General features: G+C 41.2%; 1 protein-coding gene across 4 annotated transcripts in view; it reads right to left on the bottom strand.

The window, feature by feature from the left end:
• The window catches only part of MGAT4A (alpha-1,3-mannosyl-glycoprotein 4-beta-N-acetylglucosaminyltransferase A), a 122,947-nt gene that overhangs the window by 32,902 nt on the left and 67,923 nt on the right, over window positions 1-22,122 (bottom strand). For 3 of the 4 annotated variants that reach the window (XM_074991693.1, XM_074991700.1, XM_074991715.1), the window contains 5 exons: window positions 10,501-10,547; window positions 9,819-9,932; window positions 8,763-8,838; window positions 3,508-3,622; window positions 655-785 (listed from right to left, as the gene is read on the bottom strand). In XM_074991693.1, the coding sequence (XP_074847794.1) occupies window positions 655-785; window positions 3,508-3,622; window positions 8,763-8,838; window positions 9,819-9,932; window positions 10,501-10,547 (483 nt within the window). The remainder of the gene's footprint in view (window positions 1-654; window positions 786-3,507; window positions 3,623-8,762; window positions 8,839-9,818; window positions 9,933-10,500; window positions 10,548-22,122) is intronic. The other variant, XM_074991707.1, reaches the window with a different exon arrangement.

The following is a 22,122-nucleotide window of genomic DNA, read 5'->3' as shown; positions in this document are numbered from 1 at the left end:
TGATACCATAGTCATCATTTTTCTTGGTTAATGAGACCTGGATTAGATTCTTAAAGGAACTAACCAGTACTGCCGCTTCACTTGACAGAGAACAACAGAGATACAAGAACTACCTTCACAGGCAGATGATACTCTGAAGATGAAGAAGCCTTAGCTGAAATCCTGTCTTACTGAAGTAAAAGGAAAAAAACTTGCATGGACTTAAAGAGGATCAGGAGTTTATGCCGAGACTGAATATGAAGGATTCCTCCACTGAAGTACTAATGGACTACCAAAGTGCTACTGGGATGAACTTTAAAATTGTTTTCAGAAATTAAAGTGGTCTCAAATATTTTTTCTGCAAAAAGTTAAAATATAGCAGGTGAAACTGATAGCTGTTTTAGGACTTTTAGGCACAAATATTGACCTATTTCCCCAAGCAATGTATTTCTAAACCTGCCAAATCTGCTACATTAAGAAATTTTAGAAAACCATCTCTTTGTTCTCTGGGATATCCAAAACTTCCTCTCAGTTTCAGAGCTAACCATAGACTGAGATTTGTGTTAGGATATGAAAGAACTAGAAAAAGAATCGGTACACACATATTACTGTTCAGATTCACAGAAAAACTCTGTCAGGAAGAAATACTAAACTATATAACAAAACTGAACTTACTGCATCTTTTTCAGGGTTGCAGACTTTCACCCAGAGTATATGATCTAAGAGCCAGTCAATAGGTTTCTCCTTATAAAACATAAATATGAACTCTACAATAAGAGTGATATCTGGAGATTGGAACATTTTACCTGTGAAGATATTATTCTAAGTTAATAGTTATTCTGAAACAACTATTTAGGGATTACAAGTCTAGAGACCATGTTGTTTGTGCCCAGGCAAGATGTATTACCATCTCACAGATGAAAATTACAGTTCATATCACAAAGTGACATGTCAGTAACTTAAGCAAAATTGTAGAAATTATGAAACTTCACAAAATAGCTCTATATAGTATTACAAATACCAACATCTTTAAATTAATTAACTTGCATAATAAAACATAACTCTATATAAATACAGAAATTTTCACCAATTCCAAGAACAGACAACTTTACAATACAGAAGTCTGACAAAAGGAGATCAGATTTCTGTACGCCATCAGCAATATGATGTTGAAAATTATCCTGCAGTTTCAAAATATTAATTTCCAGTTACAAAGAAAAGAGGGTGTAGGTGGTATTGAAAAACATTCAGTAGAAAATGCACTATTACCTATTATGACCTTTGAATAGTCCATTCGATTCTCAGTATATTTTAAACTCTACTGTAAATTACACAATTCTCACTGCATAGTATTTTATTGGTCAGTACTAATGTAAAAGATACAATTTAAAAGGAAAACTTTATTTTCATTCTTCTCTGAATTACAAGTATTTAAATAACTCATTTAAAATCTTTAGTAAAAGCTGTGTGTTAAACAAAGAGTTAACTATTTCCAAAACCAAATTTGTATCCCCAGAAAAACATTCATATTTTAAACTCTCTTAATGGTTATGGTCTTCAAATTATTGAAGATCTTTGCCTACTCTTAAAATGGATCCATTGACCAAATCAGACTAGCAGCTGATGTTCTTAGAGTTCAAATTCATCCAAACATTTTTAACTCATTAACTGGAAAAAATTAAAAACTTGAGTGATCCTCACCCTTGCTCCGTGCATCCGTCCGAGCAAGATTTTTAAAAAGCTTTAGATCCAGCTATGGGAGGATTCCTGCTGCATAGGAATTGTGGAATTCAATGGTAAGGCTGCACTTAGACATGGGAGCCTATGCATTTAGGACAGCAGTTCTGAATTGGGAGGGTATTCTGTACCCCAGAGCTGATATGGCCCCTGATTCAGAGAAGGGGACTAACTTTCAGGGTTTCCCCAGGTCAGAGTAACTCTTCTGATGGCCTGAGCTAGGACCAAAAATGGGGGATGTCAGGGCTCAGTGTGGGGAAGGAGGCTGTCAGGGAGCTGGTGTGAGGTCTGAGCAAGAGGGAGGGTGCCGGTACAGGCTGGGGTGGCTGTTTGGGGTCTGGGTGGGAGCAAGAGTGCAGGCAAAGGATAAGGGTGGGCAGTCTCATGGTGGGGAAGGGTATAAGAGGGGGCTAGAGGTGGGGTCTGGGTAGAAGGGAGAGTGCAGGAACAGGCTAAGGGTCAGGGTCTGAATCAGTGGGGGAGGGTGCAGGAGCAGGGTGGACTGAAACAGTTTCCTTTGCAAACAAGCATGTGAGTAAAGATCTGGGTCTTTAATTTAAGGTACTGGAAGAGAAGAAAAACTATAGGACTATATTCCACTATCCAGACTTCAGATTTCTCTTCCTGTTGTGTTCTCAACTCATGACACTTGTATCTGGAATCAGTAACACTGATTAACTAATGGAAAGCTGTCATAGCTTTTCTGAATAAGTTTCTAAATTTGTCACTGAGTGGGTCTAGCTCATTATGGTTAATTAGATCAAACTAGACTGTGACTGTAGTTATCAATTTTCAAAGTGTTAACTCCCTTTGAAGACTTCTTCAGTTGTAGTTAAGTTTTGTGCCTCAGAAAAATCCATTATTACATATGAAACAAAACTAAAGTTACTTTCATGACAGGTGGTCAATGGCTAAGATTCTGGAGTATGCATTTTCTCTCTCAACACTGTCATTATCCTAATCATTGTAAATAAGTGGTATTTGTGACTCCATTCTTAGTAAGGGGGCAGGCTCTGGAAGACACATGGTTACACCACATGGCAGCAGGAGGGGCAGCATAGATAGAAGATTCTTGCCAAAGAGTATTTTTAGGGCTGCTGACCTTTAGAAACATGTGACATCTCTAATGGCCAAAACTTCTTTTGTAAGTTTTCTTACTTTTTGTCCCTTTGTTCCACATGTACAGTGTTTAATGTCTTTTTTTTTTTTTTTTTTGCCAACAGTTCATTAGAAATGAGACAATATTTTATTCGCTGTATTTTTCAAGTTCTAGTTTTTCATAGCTTAATTTTGCCTCAACTATCCACAGGCAGCCACAATTACTGTACAGGTTGAACCTCTCTCATTTGGCACCCTTAGGACCTGACCAGTGCTTGATCAGAGAATGTCAGACCACAAGAGGTCAATATTGTCTATCAGCATCAACAATGCCACTGCTTACTGGGCTCTTAGAAGACATTTAGAAGTAAATCACAGCTAAATAACAGCACAGAACACTGAGAACCAGGAGCAGCATCTGGAAACAGACATTATGGGACCATGAGAAACTTGGCCACACCCATAAGTGGTCATCCAGCTAACTAGAATTATGCTGGATTATGGATGTTGCCAGATGAGAGACTGCCAGACTAGAGAGGTTCAATCTATAGTGTATGGTTACAGTATACATCCATAAAATTCAATCCTTTTTTATTCCCTATGCCATTTCCAGGGCAAAGAAGGTAGTTTTGAGGTTACAGCACTATTGGTTAAACTTTCTTTTAAAACTACAAAACTGGACATTTTTCTTACCAATGAAACCCAGCTGAGAAAATTCTAAAATCATCCAATCTTCAGATGAGAGCTGAAGTGCAAAGTTTTTTATTGTACTGAAGTAATTCTGTTTAACAACTATGTCATCTTCGAGCTAGGGGAATCAAACACTCGTATTAACACAAAGCAGAAAGAGAGAGAGAGAAAAAAAAAGGAGTACACTAAGGGAAAAAAATAGTCCAAAAATGCAATTCTTACTCATATATTTTAGTGCAATCACCAACTTCATATCCAGGTATTATATACAAGAATTATTGTAAAAGCATGATCACAGTCCTCCCATTTGAGGATAATTAATTTATAAAAATTCAGAGATACATACATCAACTATCTGGGACAAGATAAGAGTGAACTGGCCAGTTTTTTAAAATTCTCTTTATAAGCATATAATAGCCAGATAAAGATTTCATTCAGGGTGTTCTTAACTGCTGTCATTACAAAATATTAACAATGATCTCTAATCCTCTCGCAGGAAGCTATGGCAATTTTAAATACTTTACACAGCTGTAGTGAATTTGCTTGATGCAGCACAAAACAAAACTGCACCAAAAGGGAAAGCATCATCTTTTAACTGCTATGTTTTTTTTATCTTCCCTGCACTTTTCTGAAATGGAAAACTGTAGGTACCTATTTTATACATTTTATAAAAGGCCAGTAACAGCATGAAAACACAAGCTACAGTCCCTTTCCTTCAATAGCAAATGTCTCAGCAAATGTAGAAAGTGATCTTCATGGAAAATAAGTACAGAAATGTTTTTATAACGCAAAGCAGCATGATTTCCATTTTAGAATTATACTTATGAAGTAAATAACAGCATTATCAAACCATTTTTTAAAGAAATTCCATGTTCCCCAAAATTGCCCACTTCTGTTGATAGCTGTTGCCTATAGTGGATACATTGAATACTAGTACCCAAACATACATTTCCTATCACAAGTTGTGTGTGCAGACACAAACAACAGAGTTTTCAGGTACAGATTAACTGGTTGTGCTGTTTGCTTTACTTCATGTGTGTTATATTTGTAACAAACTGACATACAAGATGACTACACAATAGTTTACAAAATGGCATTGAACACACAGGGTGGATAAGGTGATCTTTTACTGTACTATCTTCTGCTGGTGAGAGAAACTTTTAAGCGTACACAGAGCTCTTACCGCAAGTCTCAATGAAGCTAGTCCAGTAAAAGCTATTAACTCATTTACCTTGTGCATCTAATTTTTCTGGGACCACCATAATAGCTATGATGTTGCATATATAAAATGGCATCTCAACTGTAAAGACCACTAAGGTTACATGGAAAAATGAATCTCGACTTTTTTGTTCTTCATACATTTACGGTCACAAATATAATTGGTAAGAAACAGTTTGAGAGATTCCATACATTATAAAAATAAAAGAAAGGCCATAACATGCATTACTTGCCATTTATTATCTGTATCAGAGCAGCATTCAAAAGTTCCAATCAAGATAGGAGACTAATTGTGGCACGTGCTGTAAAAACCCATGGGGCAGGATCACATCTTCCTAAGAGCTTAAATTCTAACCTTACTGTCTTATAACCACATCCATCAATATATTGTGAGATGGAAGGCCAAAATTTATGTGCTTTTAACCATGCTGATAGTATGAGAGCCATGCTACAGGAAAACACCGAAGCAACTAAGTATACTGTGAATCTGAATAAAAAGAAGGATTTTTACACTTAAAAAATTAAAAAACTAACATCTGAATTTCTAGATGTCTATGTTAGGAGCTAACTGAAAATTTCTTCAAGGCGACAATTCCTTATAGGCCAATCAGACCAGTGGCGATAGTAGTAGTAGGCATCCTTCAGTCTGCATAGACTATGGATCGTGCCCTTTATAGTTTCAATTGAGGACTTCATTTACGGCGTCTACTGTGACTATGAAGACCCACACGAGAGTGACAGTCCTTGCTGCATTTCTTGCAGATGTGGTGGGTGTCTGGCAAGTCCTTCGTGTGCTGTCTGTGTGCTCGCTTCTCCTCTGCTAGCTGTCTGAGCCTCATCTTGCCCTTCTGAAGCAGATCAATCATTCCCTAATGCCATTTCTAAACAGTAAACAGAGTGCAGTACTGGTATTATTGCCCACTTTCATCGGAGCAGCTTGCCAAATTTTGGGGCTCTGGCAATATTCCAGTTGCAATTAAAACTGATGGAGTCTGGTAATCTCCTTGATGCAACCTTGTTTACTTGCCAGGCTTGTACAAAATACTGCTTCTCTGACGGCAGGAGGAATAAAACTTAAGGGCAGTTTTTCAGTTTACAGTCTTACATCTCTTTAGCCAACACCTGACCAAGCCCTTTTTTTTCCCTAGTTCCCACCCCCCCCCCCAAACCCATTGTGCTCACAAGCTATTGCTTGCCTTTTTTGCTTTTTTCTCTGCCTCTTTCTGTTCTCGTCTGGTGTGCGTGCACATGCGCACTCGCATCCTGGTCAAAACACCCAGTGGAACCCTCCAGTACACATGCTGCTAGGTTCTGGGAAAAATCTAACAAGCCTCATTTAAATTGTAGCCCTCTTACAACAATCAAAGTAAGGGTGCGTTCACACATCAGTTTGAATGAGGGTTTAGCTTGAACCATAACAAGGTTTCACCCACCTCACACCAATACAATGTACATCTCTTTTGTAATGTATGCACAACTCAGTTTTTCAGGCATCCTGCCAAGTCTTAAAGTTGCTGGCTCATTGGTCTCACATTTTAGAAAAACGGAGAGTCATGGTTGGTGAATCACCAAGAAGTGCCAGCTTTTTTTAAATTCTCATTTTAATTCACCTTCATTTTGGGACACCGCCCACCTCCCCACCCCAAAATAATTTTCTTTTTTATTCCTGTGTATAGACAGAAGTTCCATACAGTAAACCCTTGCTTTACACATCTTCAGGGTGCACAAAACTCGCTTTAATGTGAGTTTCACACAACTTGAAGACGTGCGGCTGTCAGCCTGCTGAACTTTCCACAGCTGCGTGCAGCTAGGCAGGCTAAGAGCCCCTTCCCCTTGCCCTCCCAGAGCACAGCTAGGCACCACTCTGGAAAGCTAGAGGGAAGGCTTTTAGCTCACCTAGCTGCCTGCTGTTGCAGGTAGCCAGGTGGGCTAAACCCCCCCTTCCCAGAGCAGTGCTGCTGTCAAGCTGACAGTGACGCTGCTCTGGGAAGATAAAGAGAAGGAATTTAGTGCCCCCCCGCCCCGTCCCCAACTCAGCCCCATCCTGTGCATGGGGCTCCCAGCTCCTGGAGCAGCACACAGGGCTCTGGCTCCAGCCCCCTGCCCACTACCCCCATAGACCCTGCTCCAACCCCCCCACATCCCAACTCAACTCCACCCTCCCACCCCCGCTGCAGCCCCAACCCACCCCAGGCTTAACCCCTCAGCCCCAACCCACCACCCAAGCCCCCCTTCACTTACCCAAAATTCAGGATACGTGAGGGTTGTGTGGAACACAATCCTCGCGTACCCTGAGGGACTACTGCACTGTGAACAGATATTTTTGTATGTCAGTAGGGAGCAGTATTGGCACCAAATCCTGCCTGAAGAAACCATGCTGTGATTTCTTCTAATAGCCCTCAAGCACTAAATGAATCTGAGAAAGGGGTAAAGATGTTGGGTGACTATATGTCCTGTTATTAAAGGGACAGTCTTGTTTTTAAGCCCATATATAGGTGTCCCGTCTTTCTTAGAAACAGGAAAATTGGCCTGTATTTTCATCTCCTCCCACAGTCAGTCATTCCTGGCAGGTCCAGTGGCTGGCTAGATCTCTGCTCAGCAGCTGCCCTCCCACCAACAGTGAGGTCAAAAGGAGGGGCAGGTTGTCTAGTGGTTGGTGATGGGGGTAGGTGTACAAGGCAAAAATGCAGTGTGCAGGGCTTGTCACTCCTCCTGCTGGTCTGTCAGAACATCAAAGCTGCATACCAGTTCTCACCCAGGAGACCTCCCTCCCCTGACCAGTTTCCACATTGCGTTGGCTGGTACATGCAAGTACATACAAGGCAGCAACTAGTTACGTGTCGCCTCTGTTGCCCCCCCCATCAGCCCTTTACATGCTCTCTCTCTCACCCCCCACTCCGTTTTTTCCCTCCACAGCCCATAGTCACTCACCAGCAGCTTGGCCAATAGACTTCTTTCTTGACCCACTGCCTCTGGCTGGGCAGACACTCTGGGAAAGCCCAAGGCCCTCTGACTTGCGGCATTGGCCAGGAAGTACTGAGACCTGCACGTGCCAAACCCCCATGCAGCACTGGCACAGGGAAGCCTCTCCCCTACCTTAGCTAAGTTCTGTAGTGATGTGGAGGAGGAACAATTTCCAACCTGTTCACACCTGCAAGCTGCAGGCTCCACAAAAGCCTGAGGCAGGGCCTTAACACCCTCTTCACACATACCCCTATTACCCTGCCCCGGAGCCTGCCACCTGGGAAAAAGAGACTGCTCTATTCCCTAGGCAAACTCCCCTGCTGATGGCCTGTCTTCACTACGTGAAAGATCGACCCAGTTAGGGTTGGTCTTCTGGGGTTCAATTTTGCACATCTAGTGTGGACACATGAAATTCAACTATTGGGGTCAGCAGTTGACCCTGGGAGAGTTTCTCCTGTAAACCTCCCTCTGTGAGCATAGTCAGGTAAGTCGATTGTGGATAAGTCAATTCTAGCTACACAATTCCCCTAGTTAGAACTGCGTATCTACCAACAACTTTTCAGAATTCTTATAGCACTTACTATAATCTCACTTTTGGTAAAAAGCAGTGAAACTAGTAACACACTTATAAGATCCTGTACTTACTACCCAGTCACATTATCTCATATGCCAAAAGGACAGAGAAACTGCATCTAGGCCTCTTCAAAACCAATTAAAAATAATGAGTATCTACAGCTGTATTTCCATCAACAACTCATCCAGTATTTCCTTACATGGTAGAGTTCCCAATTCTACTCTGTTTTTGTCATATGAAAAAAACCTGAAGAGTTAGAGTTCCTTCATGTTTTAGCCACATCAGCTTAACACAATTATGCACACATACAGACAATTAGGTTTCCAGTTTAGATGGAGAAAGTAATTCTATGTATAACACATTCACTAATACAATAACACACACAACTGCAATCACTCCCCAAACATATCATCGTTCTATTTATATTCTATTCAGGTATAGATGAAGCAACCATCACCATGGTATCTCAGACTTTGTATAGTATCAAAAAACAGTGATTTACCTGAATATAATAAGTGCCCTTTTTCTGGGCATACATCATAAGAAAACAATAATCCAAGTTTTGCTTTGTTCGCCACCTGAAATTAAATGTCAAAAAGTCAAGGAATAAAATCATTTCACAAGACATTGTTAATCGCATTACAAAGGATGACAAGTTATTGCACATTGCTTGAATGTTAGAACAATTACATTGGGCATGACTCCCTAAGAAAAAATCATCTGGCTGGGTGGGGACAAAAAACTAGTCAATGTGCCCCCTGTATGCTCCAACACAGTGGGAGGAATGGCCCAACTGAACTGGATCTTTTGAAGTTATTTGAGTCTTCTCTGAAAATATATTGATAACTGAACAATACTGTTGAATATCATAAACTATTTATTCCTGACAGCATGGCCCTCTCTACACATCACGTTCTCTGAAAGTGGCATGTTAATAAACATTCCAAAATATGCTAATGAGGCGTGGATGTAAATTCCCAGCACCTCATTAGCATAGGGTCATATGGAAAAGGAAATCCTCCCTCTGTAGGCACCTTCTTCCTGAGCATTTCCTTCCAGAAGATTCCCCAGGGGCCGCGCCTCTACACGCTGTTTTGGAGTCCAGAAGAGCTTCTTCTGGACTCCAAATCATGTGACCCTATGCTAATGAGGCTCTGGGAATTTACATCTGTGCCTCATTACCATATTTTGGGCTGTTTATTAGCATGCCACTTTCAGAGAAAATGGCATGTGTCGAAACGGCCCATGAGAAAAACAGAAAAGCTCAGACAACCTTCACAATGCTGTTCGGTAAGAATCTTCTGCACTGTTTTATTCTGAACTCCTACTGCATTCAATAAAACCTACAAAAGCTTAAAATTTAGACTCAAACACCAAAGGAAAACACAAGCAGGCAGTACTTCATGTGAATATAAGGATTATCCTGTGCCGTTTTCTTTGAAGAATTAGGGCCTTAGTTTCTGCATGATTTCAAGATTATCCAAAAAAGTGTTTCCAGAATTCAATCTGCCATTACATAAACAAGAAAAGTCTGGGGGGCAGGGGAAGGGGATCTTACCTGACTCTCTCTTTTGAGTCTCCAAATGTCTCTCTTAAATTTGTCAAATCAGGATAGTAAGCTGAAGGTGGGGATATTATTTCTACCAAGCCAGAACTGATTTCTGTAGAAAATCTATCATCAGAAACATCAAGTGAGTACATGCAATGGGACTATTTATTTGGAACAAATACATGTTACCATCACAAAACAGTAGAATGAGGACTTGTCTTTTTTGATATGTAGGATTATAACTGGTAAAATTACATTCTTCATTTGACAGCATAATATAGTTGTGGAATTCTTTAAACAAGCAACATAAAACTCATAAAATTTTTCCCAAGTGAGTGTTCCCAAACAGTACCTCCTCCATTCTCTAACACTAACTAGAATAAGTCTTTGTATTAAATGCCCAGTCTTCCCTTTCAACAGAACAATTTGAGCATACCACTGCAAAGAAGAACATGAAAGCAGATGTCATAGAATCAGTTTATATTATGCCAACCCAATCCACTTATGTCATGCCAAATCCACTTAATCCCATTTACTGTTCTATAGTTTAACCTTAATTACTTCTCCTTGATTTGTCTTCAGGCACTGATTTTTTTTCTAAAATCAAAACCCTGAGGGGGAAAAAGGAAGCAACCAAAACATTTCTCCTCAAACCCCAGGTTCGTTGATCAAATAAAAACCCACAACTTACTCTTTCTCCAGGCTTGCTACAACGCTGTGTACATAGTCAAGATCTGTCTGGAAAAAGCAAAAAGAGTAATTGTGGATCTACATTTTTTCCCTTTAAAAAGAAGATATTTGAAACAGCAACATTTCACAACCATAATTTTAGAACATAAGATGTTAAATATAGGGAAAAGGAATTTTTTATGAAGATGTCTAAGCCAGAGCACTGGGGCCCAGGGCTGAAGCCAACGTCTGCGCAGTTGAGCTCACATTAAAGCCCCTACCTGGGGCCAAAACCCTTATGTTTTGGTCCCTCTGCCCAGGATGGCAAGGCTAGGCTTTAGCTTCTGCCTCCATTCTTGAGGTCATGTAGTAATTTTTGTCAGCAGAAGAGAGCTACAGAGCAATGAAGTTTGAGAATCCCTGGAATACACCATAGTTATTGGTTGCCACAAAGCACCTCACCTGAGGATGTCCAGGAGGGCCTCCGCCATCTGCCTTTTTTTTTTTTTTGGGGAGGAGAATAAGACCAACAAAAGCTAAAGGAAGAAATTAAAGGGACAACTGAAGACGAGATTTCTTCAGAGAACAGTTACAGAAATCAGAAGTGGGCCGAGTCATAGGCCAGGTTCTGTCTCACTACCATAAGCGCTAAGAGGGACCTGAGGGAGAGGAGAGGAGAGGAGAAAGGCCACTCTGCCCTGAATTCCTTGTATAAGTACACAAAGAGCCACAGGGTACACATACAACCCCACCAGACATGCCCAGTCAAAAGATTCCAAACATACGCTGATGTAGCACATACACACTTACAGTGGGATCTATGCATACCTGAAGAATTACCAGTTTTAGGAAAATATTTACAGATAAATTTTCTACACCTAGACAATATCATCAAATCATTTCTCTTGGAAATAAAAACATTAAAACCATCACTTGTAGCATCTGTTAATTAACGCCCCAATTTACATGCTTAAGTTCTTTCCTAAATAGAGAGAGCCTCGTGAATCACATCCTAAATTTTACAACAGACAAAATTTCTACCAGAAATCTCTAAAATCTAGTTTAAATAATGTTACATAAATATCTTGTACTAAACCTTGACCTTTTATAAGGTAATGGTCTCCAACATTCTAAACCTGCCATAGTACACAACCTATTCTTCTGTAATGCGTAGCCAATCTGTGAAAAGTAAGCTTTTGAATTTATAAATCAAAGCCGAAAAATCACTCTTTTACAGCGGTTAATCTAATACTTTGAGGAATTAATTATCAATTTTCAAAGGAAAACGTCTCGCTTTTGACAAATCAAAGCAGATTCTGGCAGCTCATCAGAATGTATTATTTACTACCTCTTGCTGGTTATTCCTGCAAATGATGGAAAACAAAGGAATAATTCATCCCCTTCTTTGGATGTGACCATACTCAGATTAGCCTTAATAAAGTATGTGAGTACTCCCCAAGAATGTCTATAGCAATATTAATCCAGGTGAAGGCTACTAGCCTTTGATCTTGATCTAAAAAGTTACCTTCTCACAACTTTGAAATGTGTTGTTCATGTTTATTGAAATCAGGCGTGCACCTGCTGCATGCACAACAGGTGGAAGATTTTCACTCTAGCTCTCTCTGTAGATGGCCTGAGTAACTCCTAACTTCATTGTACCCTATAGGGCCCTGGTAACCTGACATCCTCCCCTCCACTTCAGATCCTTCTTGACAGCTAGTCTGACATTCAAGTACAAAGTACTTGTACAAGTACAAGTACAAAGTATTCAAGTATTGGAACGGACATGAACTCCACATCTTGTATAACCGTTACGAGAGAATAAAAGTTTTTTCTTCTTGTTCATGTCATTTCCACTCAGATGATTCCGAAGCCCAAACTCAGGAGGCGAGATCAGCGTGTCCACTGATTGGAGCACCACTCTATCAAAGACCACCTCGTCTATGGCCTGCTTGATAAATGCATGGTGAAAGTATGTATAGAACAGAAGACCACGTCACCACTCTGTATATTTTCTCAGTGGCAACCTGCACTAGGAACGCAGATGAATACCTCTATGCCCTGGTGACGTGGGTAGTGAGTGGAGGGCCAAGCACGCCTGGAAAGCTCTAGCAGTTTCAGATGCAGGACACGGTATGTGACAAAATGCACTGAGACTGTAAGACCCTTCATTCTGTTTGCCATAACCACAAATACTGGAATAGACTAATGGAACAGCTGTGTTCTCTTGGCGTGAAAAGCTAATGCTCTGTGATCATTCACTGAGTAAAGCTCTGCTTCCTGAGTGCAGCTTAGGACAGAATACTGGAAGGAAGATGTCCTAGGTGATGTGGAACAGGGAGGCAATCTCCGTATGGAAAGCCACATGAGATCTGAGCTGAACTTGTCCTCGTAGAACACCTTGTAAGGAGGCTCTGATATTAAGGCTTCGAGCTCAGACAGACAATCTCCTGGCTGAAGTTACTGCTACCAGAAATGCCATCTTGTATGAGAGGTAGAGAAGGGAACATTGGAGAGTGAGGCCAGTGCCTCACAGATGTCTAAGACCTGAGTGGAGCTGTTGCGGTGCTGAGGGTCTATAGAACAGTCCTTCATCACCACCAGCTTGCATCTAAATAGTGCCAGATTACTAACTAACTATTGAAGAAATGGTGCTTAGGCTAGGTCTGCCAAGTTGGTCTCTGACTGAGGTCAAAGTTCTACCTCCACAAGCAAAATTCAGAGGCACTATTCTCTTTAAGGGTGCTGGGGTGAAACGATTTATAGATCTTACAATACTCCCTAAAATGACTCTCACCAAGACATTTAAGAATGAAGTGTGTGGGTCACTTCTCAACACAAACATGCCACCGTATAAAGCCCAAGAACCACAGCATACCCTACCCTGACCTCCCTTCTGCTCAGGGACTCAGGGGCATACCCTGGTGCCTGGGAAAAGTTTTGGGGGCTGAGAGAGAGTGGAATATCCCAAAGAAAATTTATCAGAAAACTATCTAGAATAACTATAAACTACTCTACTATTAAATCCAACTATTAAGACAAACAGTGATAGTGCAAAGCACATGCTTGCCGAGGTAAAAGTAACCAAGAGTTCCAGATAGCTGTCATAGGTGACAAGAAGGAACAGAGAAGGGGGTGGGGGGAGATTTTGGGTTGGCAGGGACCTATATTGGGTGTCATAATGGCACAACTCCAAGGGGCTCCCAAACCAACTCTACAGATACTGTTAGGACAAAAAGTCTTCCAGATATTGGACATGTGGTGCACACACACCTAACTGGAACTGACATGAACAACCACTCGAAGAGCCACCTGGTTTTATATGCACTAAAGTCCATTACAAAGCTCAACAGAGAGCACCTTGAAATACACAGGATTAAGTTTCCTCTTCAAAGAATTCTGAACAAATATTTTAAATGTCAACATGCCTCATACCTCAAGCATACAACTGTTTGGTTCTGACTGGTAGGTATATGGGAGACCTAATACAGAAACAGCATTGCTGAATTCAGTAGACAGCACCCTTTCCCCTAAATCAGTATTAAATCTATGACCCCTGGATAGTATCAGAGGTTGTTGCTGTTGGAGGTGTCCCTCGCCGTTTGCAGGGAAAGACATGCAATGATTAAAAAGATTCAAGGACAACTTTTCACAAGAGTGGAAGCATTAGACTTGTGTCCTGGAAAAATTACCGTTCATGGAAATATACTCTGTTAGCAGGCACTGCCATTCTAGCCCTACAATTTTTCACACCCCAGTGCCTCCTCTCAGGAAGGACAACTGGAAATCTTTTCACAAGTATAACCTTCCAGAACCAGAGAAAAGTCTTTGTACTATCAACTCTAGTCTAAATAAGCAGCCATTTACCCCAAAGATCTTTTTGCCTACCTATACATCAAGTGCCCTGATAGCGTGGCCACACTGTGGTAAACACAGAAAGTGAAAGAAACCTGCTTTTCCTTGACATGGCTATCACCAGAGTATACGGTGGGCCTCTTCAATAGTGACTGTACCTGGGAAACAGGGAAATGAACTCTAGAAAGAACTAGACAGGAAAAGGGCAGGGAATAGTCAGCTGGTGGGGTGAATTACTCTGAGAACCATCTGACTAATGTAGATAGATTCAGTTAGTAGCCATCAGAAATTGTGAAAACCGAGGCGAGCAGAGTTAGTTCACAGTAACTTCCCAACTTTTAACGGAAGAAATGACTAATGTCCTCGTAAAATGAATTGTAAAGATCCTTTGTGCAGAGAATGCCTCCCAGAGAATCAAAGTGCTGGAAGTAAATGCCAATGGGCAAGGACAACACTTCTGTCTCTTCAAAGATCCCTCAAACAGGACAAAGATCTATACAATTCAAAAAAAGAAAATAATGAAGCAAAGACTCTTCAGGCTTCCAGAAAGGGCAACCTAGCATCCATTCCATTTGGGATTAGGGGCAGATCTGGTGAATTAAGTTCTGGGTCACAGAAATAATGCTCATGGGGCCCTACCAAATCCATAGCCATGAAAAATGCTTCACAGGTCACCACATCCGGCAGTGTGTGTGATTTTTCCCTATACTACACAGCAGGAGTGTGCAACAATTTTTTGTGGGGGTACCAAGAATTTTAAGTAGTCAAGAACCACACTCTTCTATATTAATGGAGAAGGTATGGGGTCTGGGATGGAGGTTGGATGCAGAAGAGAGCTCAGGGTAGAGGACTGGCAGGCAGAAAAGGGCACTTGGTCTAGTGAAGGAGGGGGTTATGACCTGGGACAGGAGATTGAGGTGCAGGCTCTGGGAGGGGGTATGGGTGTAGGAAAGGATTCTGATGGAAGGAGGGGCATGGTGGGGGCGTAGGGTCTGGGAGAAGATTATAACCTATGTCTAAGGCACAGAGGGTTTGGTTTGTAACCTGGGGCAGAGTTCGGTGCAGAAGGTGATAGAGTACAAAGTGTAGCCTCTTCCTGGGAGACACTTACCTTAAAGTACCTCTTGGACAGCAGCTCAGCAGGACACTCAGGCAGACTGCCTGCCTGCCATGTACCAAATGCCACTCAAAAGGCCAGTGAGAGCTACAAGATTGTGCAGAGAGCCTCACGGTGTGCAGAGAGCACATGGCCCCTCGCAGTAGGCCACTTTGAGCAGCATGTAGTGTGGCAGGCAGTGAGCCTGCCCATAACTCCCGCCATGCTATGGAACACTAGCCAGCCACATCTGGTCCATGGGCTATACTTTGTCCGGTCCTGCTATACAGGCTTCAAGAGAGAGACTGGTGTTTCTCAAAGTGAAGGGCCTGGCCCAAAATGGAGGTGCAGGGAAGCTGAAGATTATTTTAGGAGTCACAGCATTGCCACCCTTGCTTCTGCACGGCCTTCAAGGTGGGTAGCCTGTATGTGGCAGTTGTTAGCCAGGTGTTCAGTTTGAAGGCAGCACCCCACCAGCAGCAAGGAGGAAGCAAATGGGGCAATACCACACAGTGTACCTCTGAATTTTCACATCCATGTTTTGAATAAGTTCTGTTATGTGCACCAATATGGAGATGACGTGACAGTCACCTTCATATTAATATATGTAATTCATTTTCCAAACGGACAATCTATGATGGGGGTGGGAACACAGGATATGGAGTATGGAAAGAGGGCTCAGAGTTGTAGGGATGATAGCTCTAGCTGGGGATGGGGATGGGGATGGGGCACTTGAGATGCAGGAGGGAGCTCAAGGCTGGGGTGCCAGGTCTAGGAGGGAGACAGAGCATGAGTGGGGACTCACGAGTGATGCAGGAGATTTGGGGTGTAGAATTTGGGAAGGAGTTAGGGACTTAAGGTGCAAGTGGCAACTCCAGGCTGGGGTGTAGGGTCTAGAACAAGGGACTAGGGTACAGAGTCTGGGATACAGCCGAGTTGTGTGATAGAGTTCAGATGTGAGTAGCAACTCAGGGCTGGTGCTAAGGGGTTGGAATGCAGGGAGCAGGGGCAGCTCCTATTGCGGCAGGGGTTGGGGGGTAGCACCTACATGCTCACCTGCAGGCACTGCCCCCCCCCCACCCCCCGATCTCCCACTGGTCACAATTCCAGGCCAAAGGGAGCTGTGGGGGCAGAGTACTGCAGGTTACTCTCATCTTAAAATAGCTCTCCAGCATGGCATTAAAGAAGATTCTATCCTTGCCTCACCCACAAAGTTACAACAGGATGCTCAGTGCTCTGTTTAAAACAAACTTTTCAAATAAGGTGCTATATAAATGCTAACATGGTCTGGAAAATTAAGCTCTAGTTAGGCACCCAAAGTTAATGGACATTTAATTTTCTGCTTAATATCTTTGAACCTCAGGTCTTCATATGTAAAATGGAGTAATATCATATTACCACACAGGGTAAGAACAAATAAAAACAGACAGACGATCTTCATTCTATCATTTCTTAACTTTTGAGCCACTTAAGTTTCCGACCTCATTATTCTTTTAATATTACTTTTTTCCCCCCAACATACTGCTTCTAAAGTTAAACTGGTACGAAGGTAGTCTATAGGGGAAGGAAGATGAAAATGATTAGTGACCTTGGCAAGCTTCAAATGAGAGATTTTGAAAATTGATTATTCAACATGGAAAGATAGGGAAGTGAAAGACTGTTGAGGAGCGGGAGGGAGAAACAAAAATGGAGGTGTACCTTATACTTTATCCATAAGTCTAATGTACCGGTCACTGATTATTCTCACACACATTTTGAGACTAGTGTCTCAATATCTGCCCCTTCTGTGATAAGACCTGCACTCCAGAATCAGACTGATTGGCCATCAATGGGCCCACAAATAGGAGGGTGACATGAAGTCATACTCCCTATCGAGTGACTGCCAAGAGAGATTAAAATTGATTCTTTTACTCCACTCAGTAAACAGTGTCACTTTAAATATTAACCGAATGTAGGCAGTTCTCAATAAGACATACATAACTTTGCAAACTAGTTCTGTTGCCTCACCATCCTGCATTCCTGGGACCACTTTTCTTACTAAACAAACATAGGGTTGCAGGAACGGAACCAGACTTTTATTAGTAGATATGGCATATATAGTTAGTGCACAAAATGTGTTTTCAAATGTGTAGAGAAATCTCAATGCTGCTTCTGAGACGATCAAGTCAACATATGAAGGAGCACATTTATGCTGCTACAGTTAAGGTTGTTACAGGAATCTCTTACAAGCCTTACATTTATTATTTTATGCTACAACTCTACCATAATGATTTGTTCTGTGTTGAAATTTGGCACACAGCTTCAGCCCTGGAGAAATCTATTTTCATAATAGTCTAAACTTTAAAGCTTTCGCTTAAAAATATGCTATGATCTAGAACACTAATATTTGTACTTCAAGATCTTTAGCTCTAAAAGTAAAAATATGCAAGCTATTAACTCAGAACATGGCTTGTTTTTTGCCATTAATACACAGGCCTAGAAAACTGGGTTAGAAGTTACAGAATCAACTGTTGGCTCTTTCATGGACTGCATAATTGTGAGTGAACTCTTGCCTACAGAGAACAGCAATGTGCACTACATCAGTGTGATTTCTAAAGCATACTAAAATGTTGTCCACTAACTGGCCCGTGAAGAACCTGTAACAGGTTCATATCTACATTAAAGCACACTGAAGAACCTGTAACAGGTACTAGCAGGGTCTACATGGAACTGCTTAAAAACTGTAGAATCACACCCCTGTAGCGCATAGTGTTGCACTGTGTAGATAAGCCCCAAGTTGCTTTCTGTGACTATGTCCTGTCTTGTGAAAAGGGACAGCAGTACTCAAATATTTAACCAGATGAATAAACAACAATCTTTGCCTGGAAAATCTTTTCTTCAATAATACAGGGTCTCATGGTACATTAACTGGCTCCTAAAGTTCTAAAAAAATGAATATATTAGAAGGAATTTTTAAATGTTCTCTATATAACAACTTCAAATGTAGTGTATGGTGTGTATCCAAAGAGAAATGCAACTACCAAAAGGCTGAGATTTGTTTCTAATTGCTTGTTTTGAACCATGTTCTTATAAGGATGCAACTCTCAGATGCACCTAAGTGACTCTGAATGACTTTTACTTCTAAATCACTTAGTGTCTTTTGAAAATCCACTCTAGTGTGTACAAATCCTGAATAGGTCCTGGGGCATATTTTTCCTTAATATTTTTGAAATGCCTTGCTCACGAAGATAACCTGTCATTCTTTAGTAACAGAGAGTAAGCCGTGCTAGTCTAGATACTATCAAAACAAAAAGCAGTCAATTAAATTTTGCTAGTCTTTAAAGTGCTACTTGACTGCTTTTTGTTTTGTCATTCTTTGTGCATGCTGCTTTAGGTGGCTAATTGGAAATGCAATATAAATCTATTCACTTCATACGAATAGTTGCTCTTTTTGGTATTTATATTTGAACTATGGAGAAACAAAACAACTAGAGTGAAAACTGTCCCTATTGAATTCAACAAAAAACTCCCACTCCACAGCATCAGGATTTCACCCTGACGAGCTGCACTGGCTGCCATATTTGCTAAATCCCAAAACTCCTCTCAAGCGATTCTCCCCATCCAACCCCACCTTACCCAAATATTGGCCTTAAATATTGAGTCTGTTCTGGTATGGCTATGATCTGAAGAAGTGGGTCTGTCCCACAAAAACTCATCACCTAGTGAATTATTTTGTTCATCTTTAAAGTGCTACTGGATTGTTTTGTTTGGATAGTATATAAACTAGTATGGCTTTCTCTCTGTTACTGTTGAACAGTCGTGATTGTCAAGGAGTCTCCTAAGGCAAGTTTTATACTAAGTACAGAAGAAGCTGGATCTTAAAAAAAATATAAAATACAGCAAAAGAGAAATGTTAAAGAAAAAACTGAGGAGAGCAAGATGAGGCAAGAGTTACAGTGGCAAGAAAAATGACCGGACATGCCAAGGACTCAGTTCAGGTTCCTACCACAGTCTCTCACTTTTGGGACAACCACCCATGAAGATGTGTTTGAAAAGTACACTGTGGTGTTCTTAGGCAATTCCTTAAGTATAGTTGATACATTGGGCACCAAGTGACTGGCTCCAGATGAAGCCACATCTAGCCCTCCTTTGCCAAAAGTATTAGAGACCATTTTAAAATTTTCCAGTTTGCTTATTTCAAGGTATGCATGTGGCTTTTATTAATCAGAATCTTGGAACGCCTCACAAATCTGAATGATTTTCATACTCTCATCCTTGAAAAAAGGAAGCGTTATTACTTCCATTTCAGAAATAGGAAATGGGGGCATGGAAACTTGATTTGTTTAAAGCTACATAAGAATGGTAGAGCTGGAACTGAACCAGATCTCTTGACTGCTGTTCTTTACTTTTGAAAAAAAGTGATTCAGATATTTGTTATGCTCAGAGAAAAGAACAATGCCCTTTTCTTCACCACACCAGCAAAATAAAATAGAAAACGGAAACAGTCAAAATTTTACAGGTTGAAATGAGAACAAAGAGAACTAGAAGGAATTTTAGCATCTTTAATGTAATGCAGGGAAAAAAACTTCATGCATCGATAAATTCACTGAATTTTTATGTTAATTCTACTTACAGTGTTAGCAATCTGCATCTGATGTTCCAAGAACATTTTCCGAAGCTTATGAAGATTCAGAGCTACCCAAATGTAATGCTCAGCCTAATGGCCATGATTGACAGGCAGGAAAAATGGAGAGCAATATGATGCACAATTGCCTCCTGTGTTGTCCTAATTTGACTTTTCAAAAGGAATAATCTAAAACTTTAAAAAGGAGATCTTAGAACTTGCTGCATTCCAGTGTGTTCTGATTATAGAACTAGAACCATCTGGGATGTCTATTTCACACTGCACTTATTCACAGAAAAGTTCCAGCTTACATAAGCTCAAGTAAATACAGCTACTGTACAATTGCAGGTTCATACAATAGAGACAGTTGTCACATTATCCCAAAGATGGATAAAGTTATGAGCCCTGATGGGTGAAAAATGCTACTGCTTCATGAGTAAGTTGTATAGTTAGAAAGATAATTGGTCCTTTATAAACCCGGCCACATTATGCAACTCAGGCCACAATTTGCCAAGCACAGAGTTCTAAAGAGAGATGTGCAGCCTTTGCAGCAACTGATAAAATTGTTCCTAAGGGAGACTGCTTCTCTGTTGTCCTTATGATCTGAGCTAGAACATCTGATGTAGTCAGCAACAACATCATCAGGTTTCCAAACTGTCCCCATGAAATCCTGTTTGAATATTGTCTACCAAAAATTTAGGTTCAAAAAATACTTAACTTTTGGCAGGAGAAATACATTGTCCAGAAAAACAAAACAGTAAAATATTTGTCAACACTATTTTGTACTATGGACAAAGTCCTCAGCACAGTACCTAGAACAGAAGGATAAGGCGCCTGGACGATGCACAAAAGAGGAAATCTCCCCACCTACCTAAGGCTCTGCAGAGGCTACTTCAGCCCCAACAGTCACATTAGTGCTCTCCTGCCCCATCATCTTATACCACAGTCATCAGTGGGAAATGATGGATCCTGTGGAACTTCCTCTGCCTTTTCTCTATTGAGCAGCAAGTCCTCAATGCACACAACTGCAAGGTGATGGCTTTCAAGATAACATGTTCACAATACACTCTTCCTCCTCATGCAATACCACAAGAAAAACTGTCACCTACCTTTTGTAACTGTTCTTCAAGACATATTGCTTATATCAATTCTAAAAGGTGGGCATGCACAACTGGTGAAAAATTCTTCCCTTGACAGTATCTGTTAAAGGTCAGCCTTCAAGGAGCCATATATGGGACACTGCCACTTTGCACCCTCTCAGTTCCTTCTTGCCCAATTAATGCAACAAGAGAGGTGGGTTGGGTCTAGAACAGACATGAGCAATGTATCTTGAGAAGCAGTTATAAAAAGGTAGGTATAAAACTTCTTTTCCCTTTCTGAATGACTCACCAACAGTCTCCATGGAGGAGAGGGTGGAGAGAACTTTGTTATTGCCCGCAGGACTGCCCTGCAAAGTCACATCATCTCATGTCTGCTTGGTGATGGCACAGTGAAATGTGAAGGTGTGAATGGATAACCAAATGCTGCCCAGAAAATGTCCTGGATAAGAACCTGTGCAAGAAATCCCACTAACAAAGGGATATACAGCCTTTGCAGAAACTGCCCCATGGAATGGGTTGTCAGGTTCAGCACTGGGACCTTGTCCAGCCCACAGCAAACCCTATTTCAGAACCTGATCCATGATGAAAGGCATTGGGCTGAGATGAGAAAGCCCTTCAGCCTTTCCACTATCACAATAAAAAATGGTCTCAGGTGCTCGGTGTAAAATGCCAAGGCACACCTGATGCTCAAGGAAGGGAGAGCCCATTCCCTGTCATTACCATGGGATTTTGGGAAGACCACCAATAAAAAGATGTCCTGGTTTACATGAAAGTGGGAGATCACCCAAGGGAGAAATCCTGAGTGAGGGCACAATTATGTCTTGTCCTTAAAAAAAAGGAGACAGCGTGTAATGGTTCTGAGGTGAGGGCTCCAAGACTTGCCACTGGGAATGCAACCTTCCAGGAAAGGTAGGACAAGGGGTAGGTTGACAGAAGCTCAAATGTGCGGCCCATAAGTTTAGAAAGGACCAGGTTCCGGTCACTATGGGA

This window comes from Carettochelys insculpta, chromosome 1 (assembly GCF_033958435.1).
Source record: "Carettochelys insculpta isolate YL-2023 chromosome 1, ASM3395843v1, whole genome shotgun sequence".
Lineage (NCBI taxonomy): Eukaryota > Metazoa > Chordata > Testudines > Carettochelyidae > Carettochelys > Carettochelys insculpta.
This window is presented reverse-complemented; position numbering and strand designations above follow the sequence as displayed.